This window comes from Castanea sativa, chromosome 7 (assembly GCF_040712315.1).
Source record: "Castanea sativa cultivar Marrone di Chiusa Pesio chromosome 7, ASM4071231v1".
NCBI lineage: Eukaryota > Viridiplantae > Streptophyta > Magnoliopsida > Fagales > Fagaceae > Castanea > Castanea sativa.
Window position 1 is genome coordinate 20,428,833 of NC_134019.1, and position 24,480 is coordinate 20,453,312.

Here is a 24,480-nt window from a genome sequence, read left to right on the forward strand (position 1 = left end):
ATCATATAAAGATCGAAGGGAAGCAGAAGCCGCATACATGGAGTATTTTCATCGTAATGGTATGGACGTGCAGGGTGGTGCGTCCACATCATGGGCAACTCCGAACATGTTGACCTCAAGTCCACCGAGCACGTCTCCAAGTGAAGGAACCAACTATAGTAGTGGAGACATTAGGAACACCTTGTTGAGGTATCAGTTGGAAGTTACCATTAAGGAGTGTGACCACGAAAGGAGGATTGCAACCTTGAGTGCAAACATGTTGAATGAAGTGGTGGCCCATGTTGTGGGGGATGATGAAGTCAATGAACTGATGAGACATCGTACGGGTAAATGAATGCAAAAGTATGACTTCTGGTTATGGTATTCAATAAGATACGTATATATGCCAAGTAACTACTTTCGTGCGTGTGGTTTAAGGACTCCTTAAATATCTATTTTTAGTGGTTTAAAGTCCTATTTAAACATAGAGCCAGACAGACCCATAATACACTACTAGTACTAGGTAGTAAGATTTGTAAGTGTAACCAATCCACTAACAAAATATTAGTGTCCTCCTGTTACAAATTATGAAGTTCCTTCTATTGAGGATTTTGCTTAAATTGTAAAAAGAGAAATATATTTTAGATTACTCAAACATCTTAAGTTTCCTATGTTGCCCAGAATTTCATCTAATTTGAAAATTCCACTTCTTAAAACCATAAAATTCCAAAATCCATGCAACCAAACACAACTTTATTCAAACAATTCAATAAAGGGCAAGTAAGGAATTCATAAAGTTAAAACTATATGCTTGAATAAGCATCACTAAGATCAATCAAATGTAAGTTTCATATAGGAATTGCTGATAACGCCTTAAAATGTATACTTGTTATACATTTGTGTGGGCGTTATCTCCTTATTACTACGCTTAATTTGTATAATTAAGCCATGATTTGCATTAGTTCCTATTATTTATCTTTACATAATTTCCTGAATAAGATGTCATTCATTGTGTGTAATTTTATACTTTCAGAAAATCATGCAAGAAAGATGAGTTTATAGGAATTTGTGAAAGAATGGAGGCCAAACTAGAATTAAATACTTAATCTGAGCACCGATCAGTATTTTGGGCATATCTCTCTCCTCAAAATTCCAATTGATACAAGGCTAGATGTGTTGGAACCGTGACTTAAATATCTACAACTTTCCAGTTTTGAGTGTTTCGAAATTCTCAAGTTTTAAAGGCCGAAATTAACTCACAAGTTACTGTTATAAAATTGGACGGAAATTAAAATAGTGAAAGTTTTATTTTCTTTGGACACTTAGACATTAGGGTTTTGAAGGGAGGTTGGGAAAACTCGATTTTTCAGTGGTAGGGTAACATTTACAAAAAGCTGATGATGTGACGACAATTTCAGATACTTGGTAAATAAGGAATCAAGTTGTGTGTAACTCGATTATTGAAGAATCGAGTTATACCCTTTTCAGTCCAGAACTTTGAACAGATCCAGATGCAATCCAGGAGGAATCCAAGTGTCCAGGGGTAACTCGATTATGAAAATATCGAGTTACTCTTCTCAGGTTCTCTATAAACACCCAGACCTACTTTGTTATTAAGAAGGTATGCATCCACCATTTTGGTGCAAGGACTTTGCAGGATAGCTCATTCGGAGATAACAAAGTACTACTTCCAATTGATTTATGAAAGTAACACTCGCATGCCGTATATGATCGATCTCTCTAGGTTTGTAATGCATAGAAAGTATCTGCATAGTATTCAATACTTATGCATGTGTTGAAATAAATGCTTATTGTCTAGGCAACTATAATCTGTCAACTGTGATTGGGTATTACGTAGTAGGTGTCCATTGCATGTGTTTGAAGCATTTGAACCTGTACAAGTTGAGTCATTTAAACTACCCCCCAATGTCAATAGGTGCAACGTCTAGCATTATCAGCCCAGCAATGCGAGTTTGCAGAGCGATATGGGACATAGCTACGTTGTGTTTATATGACAGTTGGCTAGATGAGAGCAGACAAGTTCATAAGTTCCTAAATGCCAATCACAAATCATATAAAGATCGAAGGGAAGCAGAAGCCGCATACATGGAGCATTTGCATCGTAATGGTATGGACGCATATATGACAGTTGGGTAGATGAGAGCAGACAAGTTCATAAGTTCCGAAATGCCAATCACAAATCATATAAAGATCAAAGGGAAGCAGAAGCCGCATACATGGAGTATTTTCATCGTAATGGTATGGACGTGCAAGGTGGTGCGTCCGCATCGTGGGCAACTCCGAACATGTTGACCTTAAGTCCACCGAGCACGTCTCCAAGTGAAGGAACCAACTATAGCAGTGGAGACATTAGGAACACCTTGTTGAGGTATCAGTTGGAAGTTACCATTAAGGAGTGTGACCACGCAAGGAGGATTGCAACCTTGAGTGCAAACATGTTGAATGAAGTGGTGGCCCATGTTGTGGGGGATGATGAAGTCGATGAACCGATGAGACATCGTACGGGTAAATGAATGCAAAAGTATGACTTCTGGTTGTGGTATTCAATAAGATACATATATATGCCAAGTAACTACTTTCGTGCGTGTGGTTTAAGGACTCCTTAAATATCTATTTTTAGGGGTTTAAAGTCCTATTTAAACATAGAGCCAGACAGACCCACAATACACTACTAGTACTAGGTAGTAAGATTTGTAAGTGTAACCAATCCACTAACAAAATATTAGTGTCCTCCTGTTACAAATTATGAAGTTCATTCTATTGAGGATTTTGCTTAAACTGTTAAAAGAGAAATATATTTTAGATTACTCAAACATCTTAAGTTTCCTATGTTGCCCAGAATTTCATCTAGTTTGAAAATTCCACTTCTTAAAACCAAAAAATTCCAAATTCCATGCAACCAAACACAACTTTATTCGAACAATTCAATAAAGGGCAAGTAAGGAATTCATAAAGTTAAAACTATATGCTTGAATAAGCATCACTAAGATCAATCAAATGTAAGTTTCATATAGGAATTGCTGATAACGCCTTAAAATGTATACTTGTTATATATTTGTGTGGACGTTATCTCCTTATTATTATGCTTAATTTGTATAATTAAGCCATGATTTGCATTAGTCCCTATTATTTATCTTTACATAATTTTCTGAATAAGATGTCATTCATTGTGTGTAATTTTCTACTTTCAGAAACTCATGCAAGAAATATGAGTTTATAGGAATTTGTGAAAGAATGAAGGTCAAACTAGAATTAAGTGGAGCTAAAGGACCATGCTTAAATGTCTAAGGAGGTGCAGCTGGAGTGCTTGGATTGTCAACCATGATTGGAAGCTTCAAATAAGGAAAGAAATCAAGGAGGCAGAATCTGAAACGGAAAAATCTGATCTGAGCACCAATCAATATTTTGAGCGTATCTCTCTCCTCAAAAGTCCAATTGACACAAGGCTGGATGGGTTGGAACCGTGACTTAAATATCTACAGTTTTCCAATTTTGAATGTTTCGAAATTCTCAATTTTTAAAGGCCGAAATTAACTCACAAGTTACCATTGTAAAATTGGACGGAAATTAAAATAGTAAAAGTTTTATTTTCTTTGGACACTTAGACATTAGGGTTTTGAAGAGAGGTTGGGAAAACGAATTTTGGTAGAGAAAACCTTGTATTTTCCTTTCTCTAATGGCAGCCTAAACTTTTTGCTAGGGCTAGGGGTTATGTTTCTTCTATACGGTATGAATATTCAATATGATTCTTTCTAAGATTTTACCAACAACATATTTGATTGTTCAATTGGATTTCTTTGGATGTATTAGTTCTTCCATGCTTTCAATAAGTTTAATCATGTTTTTCTTATTGTTTAGATGAATTTCTAATAGTTTCAAATAGAAATCACGTTTTAAAGTGAATGGATTTTTCTGAAAACTATTCTAACCGCATTATTAATCGAGGTTATCATGCGTTCTTGAATTGTCTTAGTTCAACCGAATCATAAGTTTTTAATTGTATAAGAACAATCAATTATGAAATATATATTTTCTTAGATCACAAAGAATTTAATATCGATATAGGGAAACCCCCTGATGCCCTAGTATTTACATTATTGATTTAAATTAGTTTTTATTATTATTCTTGTTAACAGTCACCAAGCAAAATTATTTTTCTTTTTCACTCAAATTGTTATTTAATTATATTTTTTTTGAATTTACCCTACTCCATGTGGTTCAATCTCGGTACTCCGAGAATTATATCGCTACGATCTCCTGCACTTGGAAGTGAGCAAGCAATTGCACCATCAATTAACAATATAGCGAGATCCCCCTTTGATAATCACCATTTCCCAAAAAACAAATGTAGCACAAAATAGTAATTAACGGCAGAGCGACGAACCTGTAATCAACGGTGGGGGGTATGGTGAGGGTTCGACGGAAGCATCAGGTTTCCGGCAATGGTGACTGATTGAAGAGGGTGAGGGAGACTAGATAGGGAGAGTGAGACAGATGGAGAATGGGGAAGAGTGAGGAAGAAAGCGAGGGAGAGTGTAGAGAGAGAGTGATGGTAGAGAGCGAGGGAGAGTGTAGAGGGAGGGAGTGAATAGGCGTTGTGAGCCTTTAGGTTTTCAAATTGTTAAGGCAAACTCAATTTTCTAGTTACCGAGTTATGCATGTATACATGAGCATTTTTTTTTATTGGAAAAGGCCACGTCTGCTTTGCTAGTGTGTCACAAAGCTCATACTAACTTGACTATATGAACATCGAGGTTTTTAGTAACTTGCTTATAGGATAATTGAGTTTTATATGAAGATCGAGCCTCACATTATTGAGTTTCAAAACAAGGGCAAATTCTTATATAGTTTGAGAAAGGGGGCAAAATGTTGAAAAATTTTGTTGAAAGGGGCAAAACCCCATTCTGGCCGGGATTTTGAACATCAAACCCTCCTCCAAGGCTATTAGACAACTCAACCGAGAAGTCCAGAGTAAAACGAAACCTACAATAGTACAGATTGACTTCAGAGCCATCTATATATAATGTTCAAAATCCTGGGTGAGGGAGGTCCTGGATAAATCCAGAGGTACTGTGTGGCATTTGACTATTGTCTATTTATTTATTTTTTTCATGATAATTTGAGTGTTGTCTATCTCATTCAAAGTCTTAAACCATTTTCATTTCGTATACCGACCATTATCCAAAAAGAGTTGGTAAAGGAAAAAGTCAATCACAAAGGGGATTATTCTTATTTACTATTACAGTACGGCTCTTATCCTGCTGTATTTGCAATTGGAAGTCTTCTGACATATCCGGTTAAAGATTTGTACATGATAAAAGCAATCAAATTAGAAGATCCAAATGAGTGTATTATCACAATCTAGGGAGAGATAATCTAGGGGTAAGAATCCTGACAACAAATTGCCCAAATGGTCTCACTCCACAACTAAGGGAACCCATTTTTCTATAATTGTGAAGAACAGTAAAAAGAAAACCAGAATGATCTTATTAGCTAGAAACCTAAAAAAATACTATTTTGGGTTGAACTGGAAGATTCAGGATACATGAACTGAAAATTCAATCCTTATCTACAACTTGGCCTACCCTCACTTTTACCCCTTACGTAAAAAAAAAAAAAAAAAAAAAAAAAAAAAAGCTATCCATCAAAATCAAATACAGCTCTCTGTCTCTTTCTTTCTCCCACATAGTTGACGGATTTGTGTCACCACAAAACCTGGTTTTCACTTGCTCTCATCACAACCACTAAAATCCCATAAAAACCCAACACACACACACGCCCACACAAAAATAAAACTCAACTCACTCACTGTATCTGTGTCTTGACTCTTGAGAGAGGTTTCTTTCTTTGTTTCTTCTGTGTATTATCAAAATTTATTTTTATGTATGGCTTCCATATCACCGTCTCACAACCTTACCTTCCCAAACACCAAAATCCCCTCCCACCCTTATCTCAAAAGACCAAACTACCCCTCCTCCTCCTCCTCCTCTTCTCCGCCATTCCTTTCTCGGCTTTCCGACTCCGCCCTCTGCCGCTGCCGCCACGACTCCACCTCTTCATCTTCATCTTCATCTTCCTCCGATAACTGGCGGTGGGACTCGCTCCTCAAGAGCGCAATCAAGACCTTCGATTCTTTCTTCAATCCTCGCCCGAACGATCTTCACAGAGACGCCGGAATCGCCGCCGCCGCCGACGACGACGACGAAGAAGAGAAACGACGCGAAGAAGAAGACTGGAATTGGGATCGCTGGCGGGAGCATTTCGACGAAATCGACTCCCAAGAGCGACTCGTCTCTATCTTGAAGGTACGGTGGTTTTCATTTCTGGTTTCTTTACGTTTCCTAATTTTATTTTATTTTATTTTATTTTTTTTAATTCTGTTTTTCCACATTTGGTTCCATTTCTTGTTAGTAATTTGATCATTAATTAGTGCGCATTATGTTAACTGTTTCATTAAATAGTAGCTCTAAATATCTTAGAATGTATTCTGCTAAAACTGTTCCGTCTTGGCGAGTGGGCTCGTGTATCTGTGGTTTATTCTCTAAGGCGGCGGGGAGAAAGGGCCCTGCCTTGCCTTGGTGAGGTTCCACTTTATTAAAAAAAGAAGAAGAAGGGAGTGTAGGGGTGGGTCCAAAGGGCTCTGCCATCAAGGTTCTACGTCATAAAAAAAAAAAATAACTGTAGAATGTTGGGATTTTATTGTTTTGATGGTTATGGACAGTTAGAATATGGACTTTAGGATTAATATGAAAACAAAATCAAAGTCGTAACGAAGGTTTTGGAATGTGAGGGACCAAAATCAAAACAACTCCAAATTTTAAGGTCTCAAAATGTACTTTAGTCTTAGCTAGTTGATTGGGGAGGTGTGGTAGGGTCAGCAATGTGGCAATATGGAGCAGGATCCCCCATTGCCTCGTGTGGGTTATTTGGCGGGAGAGGAATGCTTGGATTTTTGAAGGGTGAATGATAGGTGCACGATTGAAGATTTTATTTTTCAATACTCTATTTGACTGGATAAATGCTTCGGGTGTCTTCATTTTCTGCTTTATCTGATTTACTTGATTGTTGTACTTTTTATGCTTAATTTTGTGTTCTTATTGTATACCTAGTTGATTAATAAATTTTCTTACTTATCAGAAAGAAGAAGTGTATTTTAGTCTTTCTTTAACCCCTACTAACTAGGTTTTTGTGTCAACAGTCACAGTTAGGTCGTGCTGTTTTTACAGAGGATTATGAAGATGCTGCGAGGCTCAAAGTGGCCATTGCAGCTGCAGCTACTAATGACACTGTTGGCAGAGTCATGGCTTATCTCAATGTATGAAAAACATCATTAGAAAGCATTTTTTGGCCTGTCTTTCTTCCTTCTAACTTTGTGTGTGCATGTGTGTGTGATTGTCTTTGTTTCAGAAAGCTGTTGTGGAAGAGCGATTCCAGGATGCGGCTTATATAAGAGATAATGCTGGTGCTGGATTGGTGAGTTACTTTAATTAAAAATTGGAATCATACTGTGCATATATGTCTTTGCTGCAATTCTTTTTTTTTTTTGGTGCAAGTGTAAAAGGTAGATTGATAAGTGATTCTAGTGCTGGTTCAATGTGCAATGAATGAAAAAAAGAATAAAAATTTTCTTTATATTATTTGTACCAATAAATGGTTTATGGATTCAATAAACGGAAAGCATTTTGAATTCCTAATAGAAAAATATGCTTTACAAGTGAACATAAGAGATTTTTCCCAACAATAGTCTCTAGAAGCAGATGCCAAGAGTTTGTTTCAAGTAGAAGTGAGTGTCAAAATTTTATATATAAATTAATTATAATTTGGAAAAGAGAGATGCAAGGTGGAATCATGGGTGGCTCTTAACTTTTTCAGATTGAATCCAAAACATTTTAGGTTGCAGTGGAGGAAGGAGGTAATGTTTTCACTCGAAGGATCAATGAGAGGGAAACATTTTCTATGTTTTATAGTCATGGGATGAGATAGTGCAAGGTAGCTCTTGGCCATGTTGGTTGAACTCATTCAGGCAGACTTGTCCAAGGACTTCATAAAAGTCTTCATGGCCCCATGATGCACCTTCATGTTTGGACAAAATTAGACTCTAAACAAGTACGGAGGTAGTGCTCAAAAGGGGATGGTCATCATCCAGGAAGGCTATTTAGGAAGCGGTTGGAGAGGTTTCAGCATGGTGGTGAGAAAATTACTAGAATTTAGAGAATTCATACTCTTGTTTGTCCAACCAATGACAATGACAGCTAGAAACAAAGTTTACAAGGGTCAACACATTGCTTAACAAACAACACAAGCTAATGTGGCAATGCCTACGGAGGGGAAGATGCACGACTAAACTTCAAACAGATTTCAGAGTCAAGGAAAGAAGTATCAAGGACAGTCTAGGAGTGACAATGAATTCCATAAAATTTGATTGTCAGTAGAAGGAAAGCGGTAGTAATTGTAATTTGTAAATCTGAAAGATAATTTTTGGGCAAGACTCTGTTTAAGCATTATTCAGTGTGAGCTTATGGAAAAATATATTCCAAGGTTGGGTTAATTTTGAAAGTTATATACATTTTGAGGCGGGGACAGATACTAGGATTCAGTATGATTGGGCGTGGGGATGATAACCTAGAGCCCTGTAAAATTGCGAGAAACATAGAGGCAACAATGGCTGATATTTGGATGTGTCAAATGCATACTCAATGGAAACCTTTTATTTGGACAGTTCAAGATGGGGGGCTAGAGTCGATGGATTCTTTCTTGGAGGATCTGTATGCTGGTAAGGTGCACCAGGGTCTGGAGTATAGGATAATATGAGGATGGGAGACCTATTGTGTGTGTTAGAGCTTCACCTTGTGTTGGATTCTTTGTATGGACAGCAGCGAAGGGTAAACTTTTTAACAACAGATAACTGGAGAAAGTGGGGGTATTTGTGCTTATTCGGAATGTGTTGTTTCAAAAATGGTGCCAGATTTATCAACTTGTTGGAAAGGTTTATTTGGCAAAAAGGCAGAGTCAGAAATTTTGGGGGCTATCCTTTGTGTTTGATGTTAGACTATATGGAGAGAAAGGAATATGCATAGTTTCAAAGGCAAAGAATGTTTGGTAATCCAGTTGAAAGTCTCAGTTCCTTGGAACACTAATGAGATGGAACAAGTTGACTGGCCACGATTTTCTGTAGATCTTGTAGCTTTTATGGACGAGTACTTTAGATGATTTTTCTTGCCACTCTTATCGCAATTACGGTGTCCTGGTGTATAATACCTGTTTACTTGGGCTATACTTCTCTATTTCTATTTTATCAATGAGATCTTTTTACTTAGAAAAACAAACCAGTTTGTGGATGAGTCCTCTTCTTTTTAAGGAAATTGCGTGAACAGCTAATATAATTATGTCCATATTATATGTTTCCTGGTCTTATGTAGTTTGTTTTTTGATTCCATTTTCCAGGTGGGATGGTGGGCTGGCATTTCAAAAGATATTAATGATCCTCTTGGTTTAATTATTCGGATAACACCAGAGCATGGAAGATATGTGGCAAGAAGTTATAGCCCTCGGTGAGGTCTTCTTGATTAACGAAAAGTTTCATTTGGATATCATGTTCTTCGTGAAACAACACTTCTTAACAATCAACATCAAGCTTTAGTCAGACTCTTAAGTCTTAACCAAGACTGGAGCTTTGATATTGGAGTTGTTTTCTGTTGGAATTAAAAACGCATTTGTGCCTCTTGTTTTGTTGGGGTTTCCTTGTTTATTGCTTTCCATTGTTTTAATTATTCTTTGTTGAAAATGGGTTTGTTTAGGGATAGTTGTTCGTGAGTTGATGGGTTTTATTTGTTAATGTTTGAATATATCTGGGGGACAGGAATGCTACCATAGATCCCTAAGTTAGATTGCAGTTGGAAATCTGTGTTCAAATTTTCTTTGAGTTGAATTGTATTGCCCTTCAAAATTAAGAAATGCTGTTATGGTCTTACACGTTTGTACCAGAGAGAAAAATTGAGGGTATATTAAAAAAGAAAAAAACACGCATGCACACTCACACATATTCAAACATTAAAATTTCAATAATTTTTTTATATTCTTAATTTTTTATTGCATATACAGTCTGGCCAGAACAGAAGATTGAACTGTTCCACCCGTGGCTGATAACCTTTATGGGGTTGAGAGCAGTCAGTTTTAGAAAATTTTGCTTGTAAGACTTTTGCGACTGAACAAATAGAAGCAGAACGTGTAAATTACAAAAAATACAATTAGAGCTGATAATATTGAGGAAAAAGCAGATGTTAACAGCTTTACCTGTTGTCAAGTAAAAGAGCCTAGGGGCACGGGTGGGAATGTTTAAAAAGCAGCTCCTACATGTAGGGGTGAATGCGGTTTGGTGCAGCTGGCGTGGGGAAGGTTTTTGGGTGGTTCGTAAAATGTGAACTGCTGCTGTGCTGTTGGATCGAAATTCTGGCTACATCGGTGGTGGTTATTGTTGGTATGGTGGTCAGTTGCTTCGATCACTGGTAAGAAAAAGAGAACAAATGCATGTACAAGAGAGAGAGGGAGAGACGGAAGAGAGATACCAGAGGCTTAGATCTGGATCTGTTTTCTGAGAGGCTTAGATCTGGATTTGAGAGGCTTACTTCCGTTTGCAGCCCTGGTCATCATCAGAATCTCTCTGCAGCGGTTGGCGTGGTGCGAAACTGATGTGGTGAATTGGAGGTGGATTGGGTCTGTTCACCCCTACCTATGTTCATGTCTAGCCCTGATTAGGCAAATTAGGGATTTCTGGTTTTTTCTCTTGGAATGTCAATAAGCTGCAAGCCCTTGGCTACAGCTGTTTCATTGGTCTTTGGGCCAAAACTCACTGGTTTTAGTATGATTATTTATTTTAACAGCTGTATGCTGTCCTATCTGGAAGATATCTTATCAGGAAGGTTTAGTTATATATTTAGTCAACACTGGTTTGGTTATCTTGGGTGCCTTTTCATATTTACTTATAATTTAAAGCACTTATGGTATATAGATAAATTTTTTTTCAATCAGATCCTGCTACATGGTGTGCTGCTTTTGCTGATTGTTCAATCTTGTTTCTCTTTTCCCCCCTTTCCAGGCAACTTGCTACTGCTGCAGCTGGTGTTCCATTGTTTGAAGTATTCCTTAGAGTGAATAAGACAGGTGAATACAAAGAGCAGGTTCGTTTTCTCTAGCCACATTAGTTTGTTGTATACTTTGCTGATCGAATCTTCTTTTCTACTTTCAAAGAATTTGACGTAGATCCCTTTACGGGTGCTTTTGAATTTGTACTGCTTACTGAGTTCTGTGCAAAATACTTACTAAGACCTTTTTGTGACTATCCCATGTGCCTGGAAGTTGTGAGAGAGAGAGAGAGAGAGAGAGAGAGTTGTAGGCGAATGGATTTGAGGGGTCATTCCATTAGCCTTTGAGTCAAATGGAATTCGCACCCCAATAAGTATGGGGTGGTAGGTGAGGTTTTTGGTTCAAGTCTTGTGATGTGAGTCACTAATTTATAAAAAGAGAGAAAGGAACTGAGGTTTCATTTTTGTTTGGTCTTAGAGCATCCACATCAACCTCTGCACAATTTTAGCTAAACTAGTTCCAAAAACTCAGCTTTTACTATTTTAACAAACATACACCTACATCAGTCTCGATATTTATTTCTTTACTCAACAAAATATTATTTATTCATTCTTCCTTATCCCATTTCACGGCCACACCTGACACCACTGCTCACTCACACCACCAAGCATCCCTGCCTTAGAAAACCCGGGCCATTGAATACAGAATTCACCGTCAAACTCATCCACCAAGTCTACAAAATTAGTAAACCTATCCACCAAATCAACAAATTCAGTAAATCTTCACAACAAAATCAGTAAATCACAATGAACCCATCCACCAATAAAATCAGTAAACCTAGACCATCGCCCATCCACCACCGTTGATGAATGGAGTTCTCAAACCCAGGTCGCCATAGATCTATGCATGAGAGAGAGAACCGCAAAAATCAACCCAAAAAACCCCACAACAAGCAACCCAAATCAGTCACAACCCAGCCACTGACCTGAATCTGTAAACGGAACCATCTATGGATTGCACAGGATGGAGATTTGTTCAAGGAGGAGCTTGATTGGCCATGGAGGTTTGATTCAAAGGAGAGAGAGAGAGAGGAGCTTGGTCTGGTTGAGAGGAGAATCTCAGTGAGGAAGAGAGAAATGAATTTAAAATTGGGTGAAATTTAGTTTGTTGATGAACAGGGCTCAACAAATGTATTGGAACACTGTTCATTTGTTAGCTATATGGGACAAAACATTGAGGCTGATGCATGTGGCTTTAGGGGCTTTCACAAAATTCTTTTTGACTAAGGGTTGTTTTATACTTTTATCTACACTGCTGTGAATGTTCTTAGAGTGGAAATAAAGCTGTATTTGATGGATATGTATGATAACAGATAATGTGAACGCTACAAGCTTTAGCATATGTCATGCATGAGAAAAATTCTGCTATTTCTGGTATAATAATTGATTCAACAAGGAATGTAAATTTTCTTGCCAATGAGCTCAAGTTCAAATGGCACCTCCTCCCCTTATAAGTTCTAGGTGGAGGATGACATCATGGTTTTATGATCCATTGGGTGCGTGTGCACCTTAACAAAAAAAAAAAAAAAAAAAAAAGGAATGGCAATTTGCGTGAGGTGGTGAATTGCAAAGTACTTAAGTGATTCACAATTTATAAATCATTTAGCAGTATGAACATATTTGGAGTTATATTGTTATTTGTTGTTGGAAACAGCTTTGTTGCTCAAGTATTTGGTGAGTATCACAGGCTTGTCATTCATCACTGGTAACCAAAGTTTCATTTCCAAGCATGAATTTTTACACCTAGATCCATTGTTTTTTATGATGGAGAGTTGTTTCTTTAATACTTTAGAAAGTACTGCATTTCCTAAACTAGATTTTAATTGAAGGAGCCTCCTTTAGTGGTTTTGGCACAAGTCAATGGATGTTCTTGTTAAATGTAGTCAAGAAGCTTACTTTGTGGTTTCGGTTTTCTTTTTATGATAGGTATTACATTTTATCTTTTTATTCTCTTTCTCGTGCTTTAAACATTTACACCCTTTCTTGTTTTGATAAAAAAATTATTGTAGAAAAATGTCATCAATAGCAAATATTTTGAGGGAACATGGTGCTTATTTTTTTTGGGTCTAGACCTTGAAAATAATTTTGTAGTGTTTGGTTGCACTGATAACCTCTCTCTCTCTCTCTCTCTCTCTATATATATATATATATATATATATATTTGTTAAAACCTTTCCCTATATATATATATATATATATATATAAAATTGTTAAAACCAAAAAAAAACATACAAAATTCAGTAGGCAGTGGTGGTTGTGGAATGTGGTGGCAGCATGGAGGAACTAGGGGAGGGAGAGGTGGTGAAGGTGGCATAGAGGGTTATTGTTTTCTGGGTTGGGGGGGGGGGGGTGATTGGTTGAGGGAGTTGGGAAGGGCCACAAGCTTGATCTAGAAATTCATTTACACCTGCTTTAAATTTTCTTTTCCTCTTTGGTATAGTTTTCTATTGACCATGATTTTTTTTACTAGTAATTTTGGTTGTACCAAATACCTTAAAATGCAAAAAACTATATCCAAAAGTGTTTTACATTGAAAACTCACCCTTAATAAAGTGACGTTTGTCAAAAAGTGAAAAACAACTAGGGTGTTGCTTTATATTGGTGCTCTTTTCTCAGGCAATCTTGGATTTGTTACATCCTTAAAATTTTTATCCTTGTGGAGTTTATCATCTCTCACACGTTTCATATTTTCGCAATTTAAATTGTTAAATGGCATACACATTAGGGTGCTTGTTTCATTGAGAAATTTCTATTATGCATCTATAATTTGAGATTCTGCAATATTGGATATACTTGCATCCTCATATACTTATAGGCATGCATGTGTTTGCCCAGTGTTTCACTTGTGATGTTTTGGATTCTGTGTTTATTGTGTGCTATATCATCGTGTATTGTATGTTACCTTTGCACATAATATCATTTTTAGGCTGTGTTCTTAAAGCGGAGAGGAGTTTTTCAAGATTCTCCAACAGTTCGCTCTAAAGCATTGGATGCCACTGGAAATTTGAATCCGTTAGACTCAACTGAAGACAAAAGTGATCTATTTGTTGTGAATACTGAAGATCCTGAAGATGATGATGATAGAGATGATAGTTCTGATCTAGCTGAAGGTCTGTCTGGTTTCCAGAACATCTTGAGAGATATGATTCCTGGTGTGAAGGTCAAGGTTTTAAAAGTGACAGCACCGGGGAAGGTAGACAGGGATTTAATATCCAAGGTTATTGAGCAGATAATTGAGGAAGAAGATGAAGAGAAGGACAACGAGATAGAAAGTGTAGAAGCAAAAGATGAAGTTAATGGGGAAAGTGACCAAGAGAGTGATGGAGTTAATGAGGAAAGTGACCAACAAAGTGATGAAAGTGAAACGGATGATGATCCTGAAATTATTGAAAGTGAAGACCGAAATGAAATTGCGGTTAAATTTGTTGTTGGCGGTCTTGCTCAGAAACTTTCCAACAGTGGGCCTACTAAAGATTTACTCCGAGTACCTGCTAAGCTAGAGAAGAAGGGGCATTTGTCATTTTGCTTTTCTATAGAGAAAAACATCACTCAGCATGATTCTGGTGGCAAGAAACAAGCTTCAGTAGATAAATCAGCTAAGCGTCGAGTTCAACGCAGCATTGACCATGTTATGTTTGATCTTTCTAAATTCATCGGTAGGGAGAAGATACCCTTGAAGGTTGGTTTAAAGTTTTTACTTGGCATATCTTTTTACAAATTTTATTTTGTAGTGTAGACCCACATCAATGCTTAGTTTATAATCTTATGCTTCACTTTCAGGTACTCAAAGATGTTGGTGAATTAATAAATCTCACACTCATCCAGGCTCAAAACTATCAATCATTGTCTGGATCAACAACCTTCAATCGCATTGAAATACCAACTTCTTCAGATCCTCTGAATGGTGATTTTTATATAAGAACATGTTCATTTTTATAATTATCTTTATATACAATTAGCTACTTACAGTACTTTTTTATTTTATTTCTAATTACTTGACTGCACTCTCTTTCTTGGGTCCTTGAACTAACTTCTAGTGTAAAGACTAAAAGTTGGGAATATGTCCATTTTGTCAGGACTTTACATTGGTGCACATGGGCTGTACACCTCAGAAGTCATTCATCTGAGACGCAAATTTGGTCAGTGGCAAGAAGATGGTGGGAAAAAGGAGCCTTCAGATCTTGAATTTTATGAATATGTAGAAGCTGTGAAACTTACGGGTGATCCTTATGTACCAGCCGGCAAGGTTATTTCTTAAATCTGATTGTTTTATGTTACCATGGTATTGACAGCCAGACTTAGTGGAGCTTATTAACAAGTTTGAATGTTTTCTATTAGTGACTAGTGTTTCTACAAATTCTCACTGTATTTTGTGTGTTTTTTCTTTCGCAAAAAAAAAAACAAACATTTTTTTACTTTGAATTGTTAGGAATCTTGTTCTTATACAAGAGATACTTGTATCTCAGTCTGCTACAGCTGGTAGTTTAATACTTGGTATTGGATGTAAATGAGCTTTGCTGAAAGTGCAATCTTATTGGCTAGCTAGAAAATAGAAGTTAACGGTTCTAAGTGTCCGACATTGTTATGTAGGATGGCATGAAATCCCTTTTTGATACTTTTGGTTGCGACTTCATGCCTGAAGGGGTAGGTAGTGTAGTCAAAGACAAGCTGGGCTCTTTCTTAGGTGCTCATGTGAGGCAAGGTGCCACTAAGGCACCTTTGAGGTCCTAAGGCAAGGTGCCTTTAGTGAGGCACTCGCCATAGAAAGCCTCAATGAAATTCAGGAAAAAAAGGAAAAACAAAGAAGGCCATTTTGTATTTTTTCCAAAAAGGGTAGGTATTTACTTTAATTCAAGTCAGTCGGTGGCTCATTCTCTCTTTTACCTCTCTTTTTGAATTTGTATCATATAATCTTTTAGCTTTGATGATTTTTTGCTGGTTTTTTTTTTGGGAAATTTTTTTGTGAATTCTTGCTCAAAACAAGCCTATTATACTGGTGAGGAAAGTTGAACATTGAAATGTTCTGCTGACCATTGGAATTTGCTGCAGTTTGTGGTGTGGAATATTATATATATATATATATTTAAAAAAAAAAAAAATTTAAATAAGTTGATGTGGAATCTTATAGTTCAGTACCTTGTGAGTTATGACTTGGTATGTAAGAATTTTGGCACAGGTTCAGGGAAAACTAACATTTATGTGCGGATAGAGAGAGAATAGAAAAGATAAAGAAAATAGAGGGAAAGAAGAAGAAAGATTAACCTAGCATCACACTCAAGTGAAAGATGCATGACACATTTGAATTCTGAAAATAACAATTAATGCCTTATACAGGCTTCTACTCACCCAACTTTTCATTTGGCCATCTAAAATATCGATACATGCCTTATAAAACCTCGCACATGATCAAGCACAACTAACCATCTACTGGGAACGGTACTGAAGGACAAAAAAACCTGTCCTTTAAAACAAAATAATTCTAGAATACAACTATATTAGTGAGTTACTGCCTGCATCAGTTTATTTGTTAATTCAATAAGATGCCCACCCTGTAGATGCAAAGGAGCTTGGGGGTCAAACCATGGAGCCCCGTGCAGCTCCTATAAACCTGGGCGGAATTATTTTTGGGTTATGTTAGACTTTACCATAAACTCTAATATGTGATTCCAGTGTGATGACGCAAAGGGTTAGCTTTTAATGTTATAAATACTTCACGATAATTATGGTAGTCATGATATAAAATAACAAAACTGGTTGGTCTGCTTTAACTGATATGAAGCATTTGATATTGTTTTAAAACCTTTTTGCTCTTGTATCAATGTGGCTGACTCAAATTAGGTCATAAGTAGTTAAGTATGCTATTTGTGCTTGGTATATGTGGAAAAGAATACAGTTATTATGTTTCTCTAAATTTGTGACGCATTATATGGGATAAAGGTGCAATATGATACATACACGGTGATGTAAATTCTTGAAAATTTAGGATCAGTACAATAGGGGTTAATTAATTAACATAACTAGTCAGTAACCAATGCAATGCACAAAAAAGTTCAAAAAAATATGATATTTTTCTGATTTATTTTTATAGAATTTGAAATCTTTGTAATTTTTAATATACATTTGTGATTATGTTTGTATGTGGGCTTTCAAAAGCTTATATGTCAATATTAGGAGAAGTCAACAAAAAGTCAAATGCTTTGGTTTATATATATTTTAGATAAATATCATTTATCAAAAAAAAAAAATTTAGATAAATATCTTGAGTATTATTATTTTAGTTTTTAGGTTACGAGACAAGCAACCATCAATAGAAGGCATAAAATATGTATAAATGATGAAATTATTTTAGAAGCAATAAATAACAAAAGAAAGCATGGTCCATGATCCATATCTGATATTTATAAAACTTTCAAGGGCACTAGTCTTGTATTTTACATGGAACCCCCCCTTTTTTCCTTATGAACATTCAACTTTTACCTCCAAATGTATCATGTCAGATCTGTTCTATATTCCAACTATATCCTGCTATTAAGGATATGCATCCAATACGTATCTTAGCATCTATAGCTGATGTGTATCACATACAAGTGTTTTGGCTATTATGGGGTATATGTGCTTCCTAACTTAAAATTCAACTGAAAATTTTGTGTGTTTTTTGCTACATGTTATTTTGATTAACAAGGGTGTCTAGAGTTTTTCAAGTACCTGACTGCCCCAGGTGTGTGTAGTCACCTGTTCCTCACACACCAAGTAATTATAGGAATGAATTCCTTGGGGGTGGCAGCAAGATGTTGGGTAGAGTTTTTGGGTAGAGTTTTTGAATCCAAGACCTCATGAATCTCATGAGGCTTTAGAAACTACTAGGCCAACCCCTTGGGGATTTTTGCTACGCTTGCTGTGTCTTTGCAAAAATAAGGGTTACTTGGTTTCGGCGATATTCTATGTTCGTATATAGTTATTAAAAAATTTTCTTTTGTTTGTATATAGATAGAATGAATGTAGAAGGAATTAATAACAACCTCTTGGCATTAATAAGTTTGTTGGCACTGTTTTTAGGCAAATAAAATCTTGTTACTCATTTTTTTTTTTGATGAGTAATCAGAAAGCTTTTATAAATGAAAAAAAGTAAGTCATACAAGAAGTTCATGATGATGAACAACAAGAGAAAATCTACTAGAGAGATAAGCTAAGAGATGACATAAACACAGAGAGAGAAGAACAATTAGTAAACCCCCAACAACGAGACCACTCTAAGAGACTACGCTGGCATAAAAGATTTAGCTCAATCAAGGTCTTCTCTTTGTCCTCATTTTTAGCTTTTCTTGTGAATTTTCTTGCTCATATATTAGTGCAAGTAAAATATGTTTTAATTTTTTTACTGAAATGAAACCTTGTAATATTTCTGAGGGATTTGTTATTTGTATTCTCTTGAGTTTAGGATACCATAGTTCCATAGATTATGGAGATTGGGTTAGCTCATAATCTAAAGGTTGTGCATTTTGCTGGTGCTGAATACTCAAAAAAAGAAAAGAAAAAAACAATGGTCCTGAGACACGATAATTATCCTTTTATGAAGTTTATCCCCATAATCATGACATTGTTGGTCCGCAGGTGGCATTCCGTGCAAAGGTTGGGAAAAGATATCAGCTTCCACATAAGGGGATTATTCCAGAAGAATTTGGAGTGGTATCCTTTAAACTTATGCATCTGAATTTTTCTAATCTCTTGTATGCATTTCTCTTGTTCATTATCACCACTTTCTCTTTTCCATAAATTTAAGTGCTTCTTGTGATCATGTTGGCTGCTTAGATTGCTCGTTATAAAGGTCAAGGTAGGCTTGCTGATCCTGGGTTTCGCAATCCTCGATGGGTTGATGGTGAACTTGTCATTCTTGATGGAAAGGTCTACATTTGACTATTTATCTTGTCTAACTTTTTTGTAGTATTCACTATGTTTTTCTTGAACATGTACTTCACTGTTTTTTTTTTTTTTTTTTTTTTTCTTTCTCAAATGTGTACTGATTGTGTTATGTACCTTCAAATGAAATTTTGCAGTACATTAAAGGAGGGCCTGTTGTTGGATTTGTCTATTGGGCCCCTGAACTACATTTCTTGGTGTTCTTCAATAGGCTAAGGCTTCAAGAGTAGATTCTTGCTGTACATACTATGTTCCAGCTTGTAAATCCTTTGTTCAGATTTTGTAGGTAAGTTCCCTTTGTGCAAAAAGAAAATAAGTTCAATGTTGTGCTCATGATTAACTGGGGTTTACTTTCTTTAGACAATTAGCAAAGTTGAAATGTTTTGATAAGAAATAATTTTATCAACTAAGTTGAAATGTTAGTATAACCTTACAAATGTTGGCATTTTCTAACTCATTATCATGTACATATCATTGCTGGGTGTGGTCATAGTCATGGATCACCATCATCACCATCTCTCCTTTGGAAAAGGGGATCACATAGCAACTCGTGAATACTGAATTGCTTGCATACACTTTAGTCCCCCCCTCTAAGTTGAGCTTAGAATCAAGATTTTTTTATTTGCACATGCACAACAGAGTAAATCCCAAAACCTTGCAGATAGCTTACATACATTTTTTTACCCCCTCTAAGCTGAGTTTAGAATTAAGCTTTCTTTGATTTGCACATGCACACACAACAGATTAAATCCCTGAACCTTGCATGTTGACAAAGGAACCATTTTATGCATCTATTGATATTGGAATTTCTAACTAGTATGTTGCTACAATATGACTTTCAGCCACATAAGGTGTCACTAACTTCCTTATGTGACCATGATTGGTAATATGTGGGGAAGGCCCAGAAAAAGAGAGCATATTTACTGGCCTGTTATATATAATCTGTTTGGCATAAATTGAAAAAGGTTATGCACTGAATGACACCTTAAAATCTTTAACTAGAGGCTTTCCTGTTCACTAGAGAACCAAATATGGCCTATACCTTTATGTTAATGGGTGATTTTACTGTGTGTTTGGGCGCAGCATTTTTTACCTTGAATTTTGGGTTTAAGTTGGCATTTTAAATTCTAGTACTTGTGATTTCTGAATTTGGTCAAGCTAAAAGTGGCAAATAAAAAATTCCTCTGAAACTATTAGGTGGAATTTGTCATCTCAAAATCCTGGGTACAAATTCCTCCTAAATAGATTTCTTTTTCCAACTTACTCTGCGACAGGTCTTCTCTCATCACCATATTATTGGTCCTTGTATGAACACAAAACCTGATATTGCTCTTCCATCAATTGCACAAACCCCCTCAAAATTGGATTCAATGACTACCACTATGGCCTTTGAGGTGTTAAATTACGTAGTCCCCAGCTTTCTCTTCCTCTTGATGGAGGAAGCTATTAACACGATGTTCATTTTTTCAATAAAAGTTCTATTACCTATCAAAAAAAAGAAAAGAAGAAGATGGAGGAAGCTATTAACTAAGGAAATCTCATCAATGAGGAGCAAGTGGAAGTCCTCCGCTTCAAGCTTGCCATCTTTGCACTCATCAGTGAGCTTGAGGAGCTCTGCTCGCCACTCTCCTAAGCCCTCTCCAAGGGGCTCAGCCTTGTCATCCATCCTGTAACCCAATCGACATCCAGGGAGTACCTCAACTCGTAGTTTCCTTTAACTGGTAGCCAATCAGCTTTTCCATCTGTGATGTGGCAGCATAGAACCATAGACAGGGCAAACCCCCTTGCATGTTCGTGTCTGAAATGTGTTGGGGACACGGCTGAATGTGTGTTTAGTTTTTGCTCATATACATCAAGATATGAGGAAGACATGGTTGCAACACAACTGCACTCTGGCCACTCAGAACAATCAAATCGATGCTCTTGAATCTCATTTGTGCCCCTCCAAACTCATCAGCTGTCTTTCTTTCTTGCCTGGTTCATGATCTTCTACTCTTCTTAAGCATGGAAATGGAAAGGATGTGATCCACTACTTCCTTCAACTTTTTTTATTTTCCCTCCTCTATCCCTGATAGCTTGTACATTGTTTTGTTTCCAACATTTCCTTCCCTGGTAGTTTCTCTCATTGGAATTCTTCCATCTTTGCTTATATGAGGGTTTTGTAGTCCAACTTTTTGGACCAATGTATCTTTTTGGTGTTAATTGTTTACATCTCCTTCATTCTAATAATATATTCCCTCAATAAAAAAATGTTTATATCTGACAAGAATAAAAAAAAGTCTTTTTATTTATTTATAAATAATACGCTTTATTAGAAAAAATGCATCAAGTACACAGGGAGTATATGAACAACATAATGCAAAACAGAAATAACAATGATCCATAACTCCAATAAATTACAAAAAGGATATGTCCCGTGGCCAGCATCCACTAGAATAAAGTTATGATCACTTGGAGTTTCAAATCCACAATTATTCATACGCACCACACAGCCATCAAAGTTCTAGCATTCCTTTTTTTTTTTTTTTGATAAGAAAAGTTCTACCATTCCTTTCTTGCCAAATATACCACATCAAACAATGGGGACCAAAGTAACCGTGTACACTGTACACAGGATGCGTACATAAAGTACATCAACATTAAGCACAAAATGAAAGCATTTCAAACATTTTAGCAAAAGAAAATAAAGGGAAAGCATTCATCCACTCAAATAAAGATTTGACTAAAGAAAGCTTTAGATCTGGCACAGATTTCTCCCTTCCTGTAAAAGTCACTGCATTCTCTCACACCAAAGACACCACATGAGGCAGATAGCGTTCCAAATCATACTATTGTCAGCTCTACCAAATAAGCCTTTCCAACTAGTTAGAAGCTCCTCCACTTTTTTTTTTGATAGGTAATCAAAGAAGTAATATTAATAGGAAAAGTAGTACAGGATGTTCATGATGATGAACAGAAAGATACAAAGAAAGAAAAACTAAGGGAAGGAAACTTTAAGGGAAAACATAAACTCTGAAAGAGACGAAGAATCCGTAAAACCCCAACAATGAGACCACTCGAAGAGGCTTCTCTGACTTAACACCTTTAACTCATCCAAAGTCTTCTCCATGTTCTCAAAGGAGCGACGATTTCGTTCCAACCAAATAATCCACAATAAACACCCTGGAATCAAATTCCAAATATTCGAGTTGTGCTTCCCTAACCACTGATGCCAACAAGATAACAACCCCGACACTGATCTAGGCATAACCTAGTGGATACCAAAAGCCTGAAGCATAAGAGACCATAATGTATGAGAAACAGTACAATGAAGAAGAAGATGGTCAACCGACTCCCCGTCACAACAATACATACAACACCGATTTGCCAAAGGGCGACGACCCCTAATCATGAGATTATCCAAAGTGAGAATCCGACCATGAGCGGCTGTCCACAAGAAGAAAGCTACTCGCTTAGGAACCTTTGGTTTCCAAACACCCTTCCAAGGAAACAAAAAATCCGAAGAACCCCGGATTGCTTGGTAATAAGAGCGGGTGTCGAACATACCATTGCCTTTGAGCCGCCAACAAAGAGAATCCCTCCTATCCCCCCGAGGGATATGAGGTTGGATAAAGTGAAGAAGAGAAAAAGAAGCAGCAAGCTCCCAATCTTCAAAGGCTCTAAAAAACCTTAAATTCCACACTCTAGTAGAACCTCCTTCCGGAAGCCACAAAACTTCAGAAATGCAAGCATCCTTGGCCACTGAACACACATAGAGCTCAGGGTAGAGATCTTTTAGGATATAATCCCCAATCCACCTATCATGCAGAAGCTCCTCCACACCAAAGCATAACCCACATGACCCCAAACAGAACAAGCACCATACTCCATAGCTCTTGAGCAATAGGGCAATGAAGAAACAAATTCCAACCGACTTGCACATACAACACCATTCAATGACAAGTATGGATTTTAGGCCGCAAACATTTTAATGGTTGTTACTTATTTTTAAAATCCAAAAAAAACTTAACATATGCTTAAAATATTTGTTAATTAATTAATTTCTGTCTCCCCATGTTGTGTCCTACCTTTTCCCAAATTGCCATGTTTTCATCTTTGTATCTTGTCATGTTGTGTCCTCTGTCCGTGATTCATAGCAATGAAGACCCATTGTTATTTGTAGACTTCTGCTGCCCTATTTTCTAAAATTACTTGCTAAAAGATGAAGTGGAAGACCAGAACTTAATGGCAATTTCTATGAAATCTCTCCCAAAAGGTTTTTTCGGTTTCTGAATTGATACCTTTATGTTTTCTTCATGGTCTTCAACTCCCTTTTTTTTGGTCTCTGTTTTGGTTCTAATTGATTTTTCATAGCTCACAAAATTTTTATATATTTGTATTTCAACTGTGTTTGTATGTGTACTATAATGGGTAGGTGTTGATTATGTTCACAACTTTATATGTCAAAATATGGTTTGACAGTGGGTGGCCATGGTGTAATGGATGGGATTCATTACTGGCTTATATATATATATATATATATATATATATATATATATATATATATATATAAATAAATGAGTTTCCTTGTTTATGTATGAATTATACAACAATGAAATTAGTATTTGATGGGTGCTAATTTAGAGGAAATTATCATTACAGGAAATCTTCTGTGCAAATATTACTTTCATCCAAACACAACCAAAGGTTTTCTTGGACGAGAACTTTGACCTTACTTGATAGAAAATTATCATTACAGGCCTTCTCTATGTGCATTTGATTTTGCAAATATCTCCTATAATGACCGATAGTAGAGCCTAGTACAAAATGGTTTGATATATTTTGAGATACTGATACAGTGGTTTCCTGTATCATCTTTGTTGTGCAGTTGTATAAGATATATATTAGTGAAAAGTTGGTTTTTCTCCCCAAAGCAGCAGAGAAAGCCTGAAGATCTTCGGCTGTATGTCCTATGCTCACTCAACTGACTGGCTTATTGACTCAATGTAACCATTGTAGTTTTTTGTTTTTTGTTTTTTTTTGACAAACAAGGGAATTCAGATCTCTTTGAGTATCTGACTATTCACTCGGGTGTATTGTAGTTTTAAATTGTAACAAATGTTGCTCCCATTTCTCATTTTTTGGAGCAACCCCTTACATCAATGTATTTTTTAGTTTTTGCTTTGCTACAGATTGATTGCTAATTATCAGGGCTTTGTCTGGTAACTTGATCAGAATATGCTTTATATTTTAACACTTATTTGATAGTTCCAACCCTTGGATGGGTCTTGTGAACTACCTTAACTGGAGATGTAAATATGTGAGGCCTGATGATGGCCTTATTTTTGGGGTTTAGTTCAAAATGATAAAACTTAAGTGCTATGTAATCAACTAATCATAATTCTTTTTCATTATTTTTGTGTCATTTTCTTGTGTTATGCCA

The 24,480-nt window shown here is 36.4% G+C and overlaps 1 protein-coding gene across 1 annotated transcript; it reads left to right on the forward strand.

The window, feature by feature from the left end:
- The first annotated feature begins 5,685 nt into the window (after positions 1-5,685).
- LOC142642502 (protein EXECUTER 1, chloroplastic) lies at positions 5,686-24,462 on the forward strand. Its single transcript, XM_075816868.1, has 12 exons — positions 5,686-6,305; positions 7,199-7,315; positions 7,408-7,473; positions 9,445-9,551; positions 11,096-11,177; positions 14,068-14,820; positions 14,922-15,045; positions 15,218-15,387; positions 18,753-18,827; positions 18,951-19,043; positions 19,196-19,344; positions 23,926-24,462. The coding sequence occupies exons 1-11, from the start codon at positions 5,886-5,888 to the stop codon at positions 19,286-19,288; spliced, it is 2,100 nt and encodes a 699-aa protein (XP_075672983.1). The 5' UTR covers positions 5,686-5,885; the 3' UTR covers positions 19,289-19,344; positions 23,926-24,462.
- Positions 24,463-24,480: the final 18 nt, after the last annotated feature.

Excerpts from the sequence above, each read along its gene's own strand:
- LOC142642502 (XM_075816868.1), top strand. The coding sequence starts at position 5,886 with ATGGCTTCCATATCACCGTCTCACAACCTTACCTTCCCAAACACCAAA. Across the intron at positions 11,178-14,067 it reads CAGGTGAATACAAAGAGCAG|GCTGTGTTCTTAAAGCGGAG; the intron begins GTTCGTTTTCTC and ends TATCATTTTTAG. Across the intron at positions 14,821-14,921 it reads GGGAGAAGATACCCTTGAAG|GTACTCAAAGATGTTGGTGA; the intron begins GTTGGTTTAAAG and ends CTTCACTTTCAG.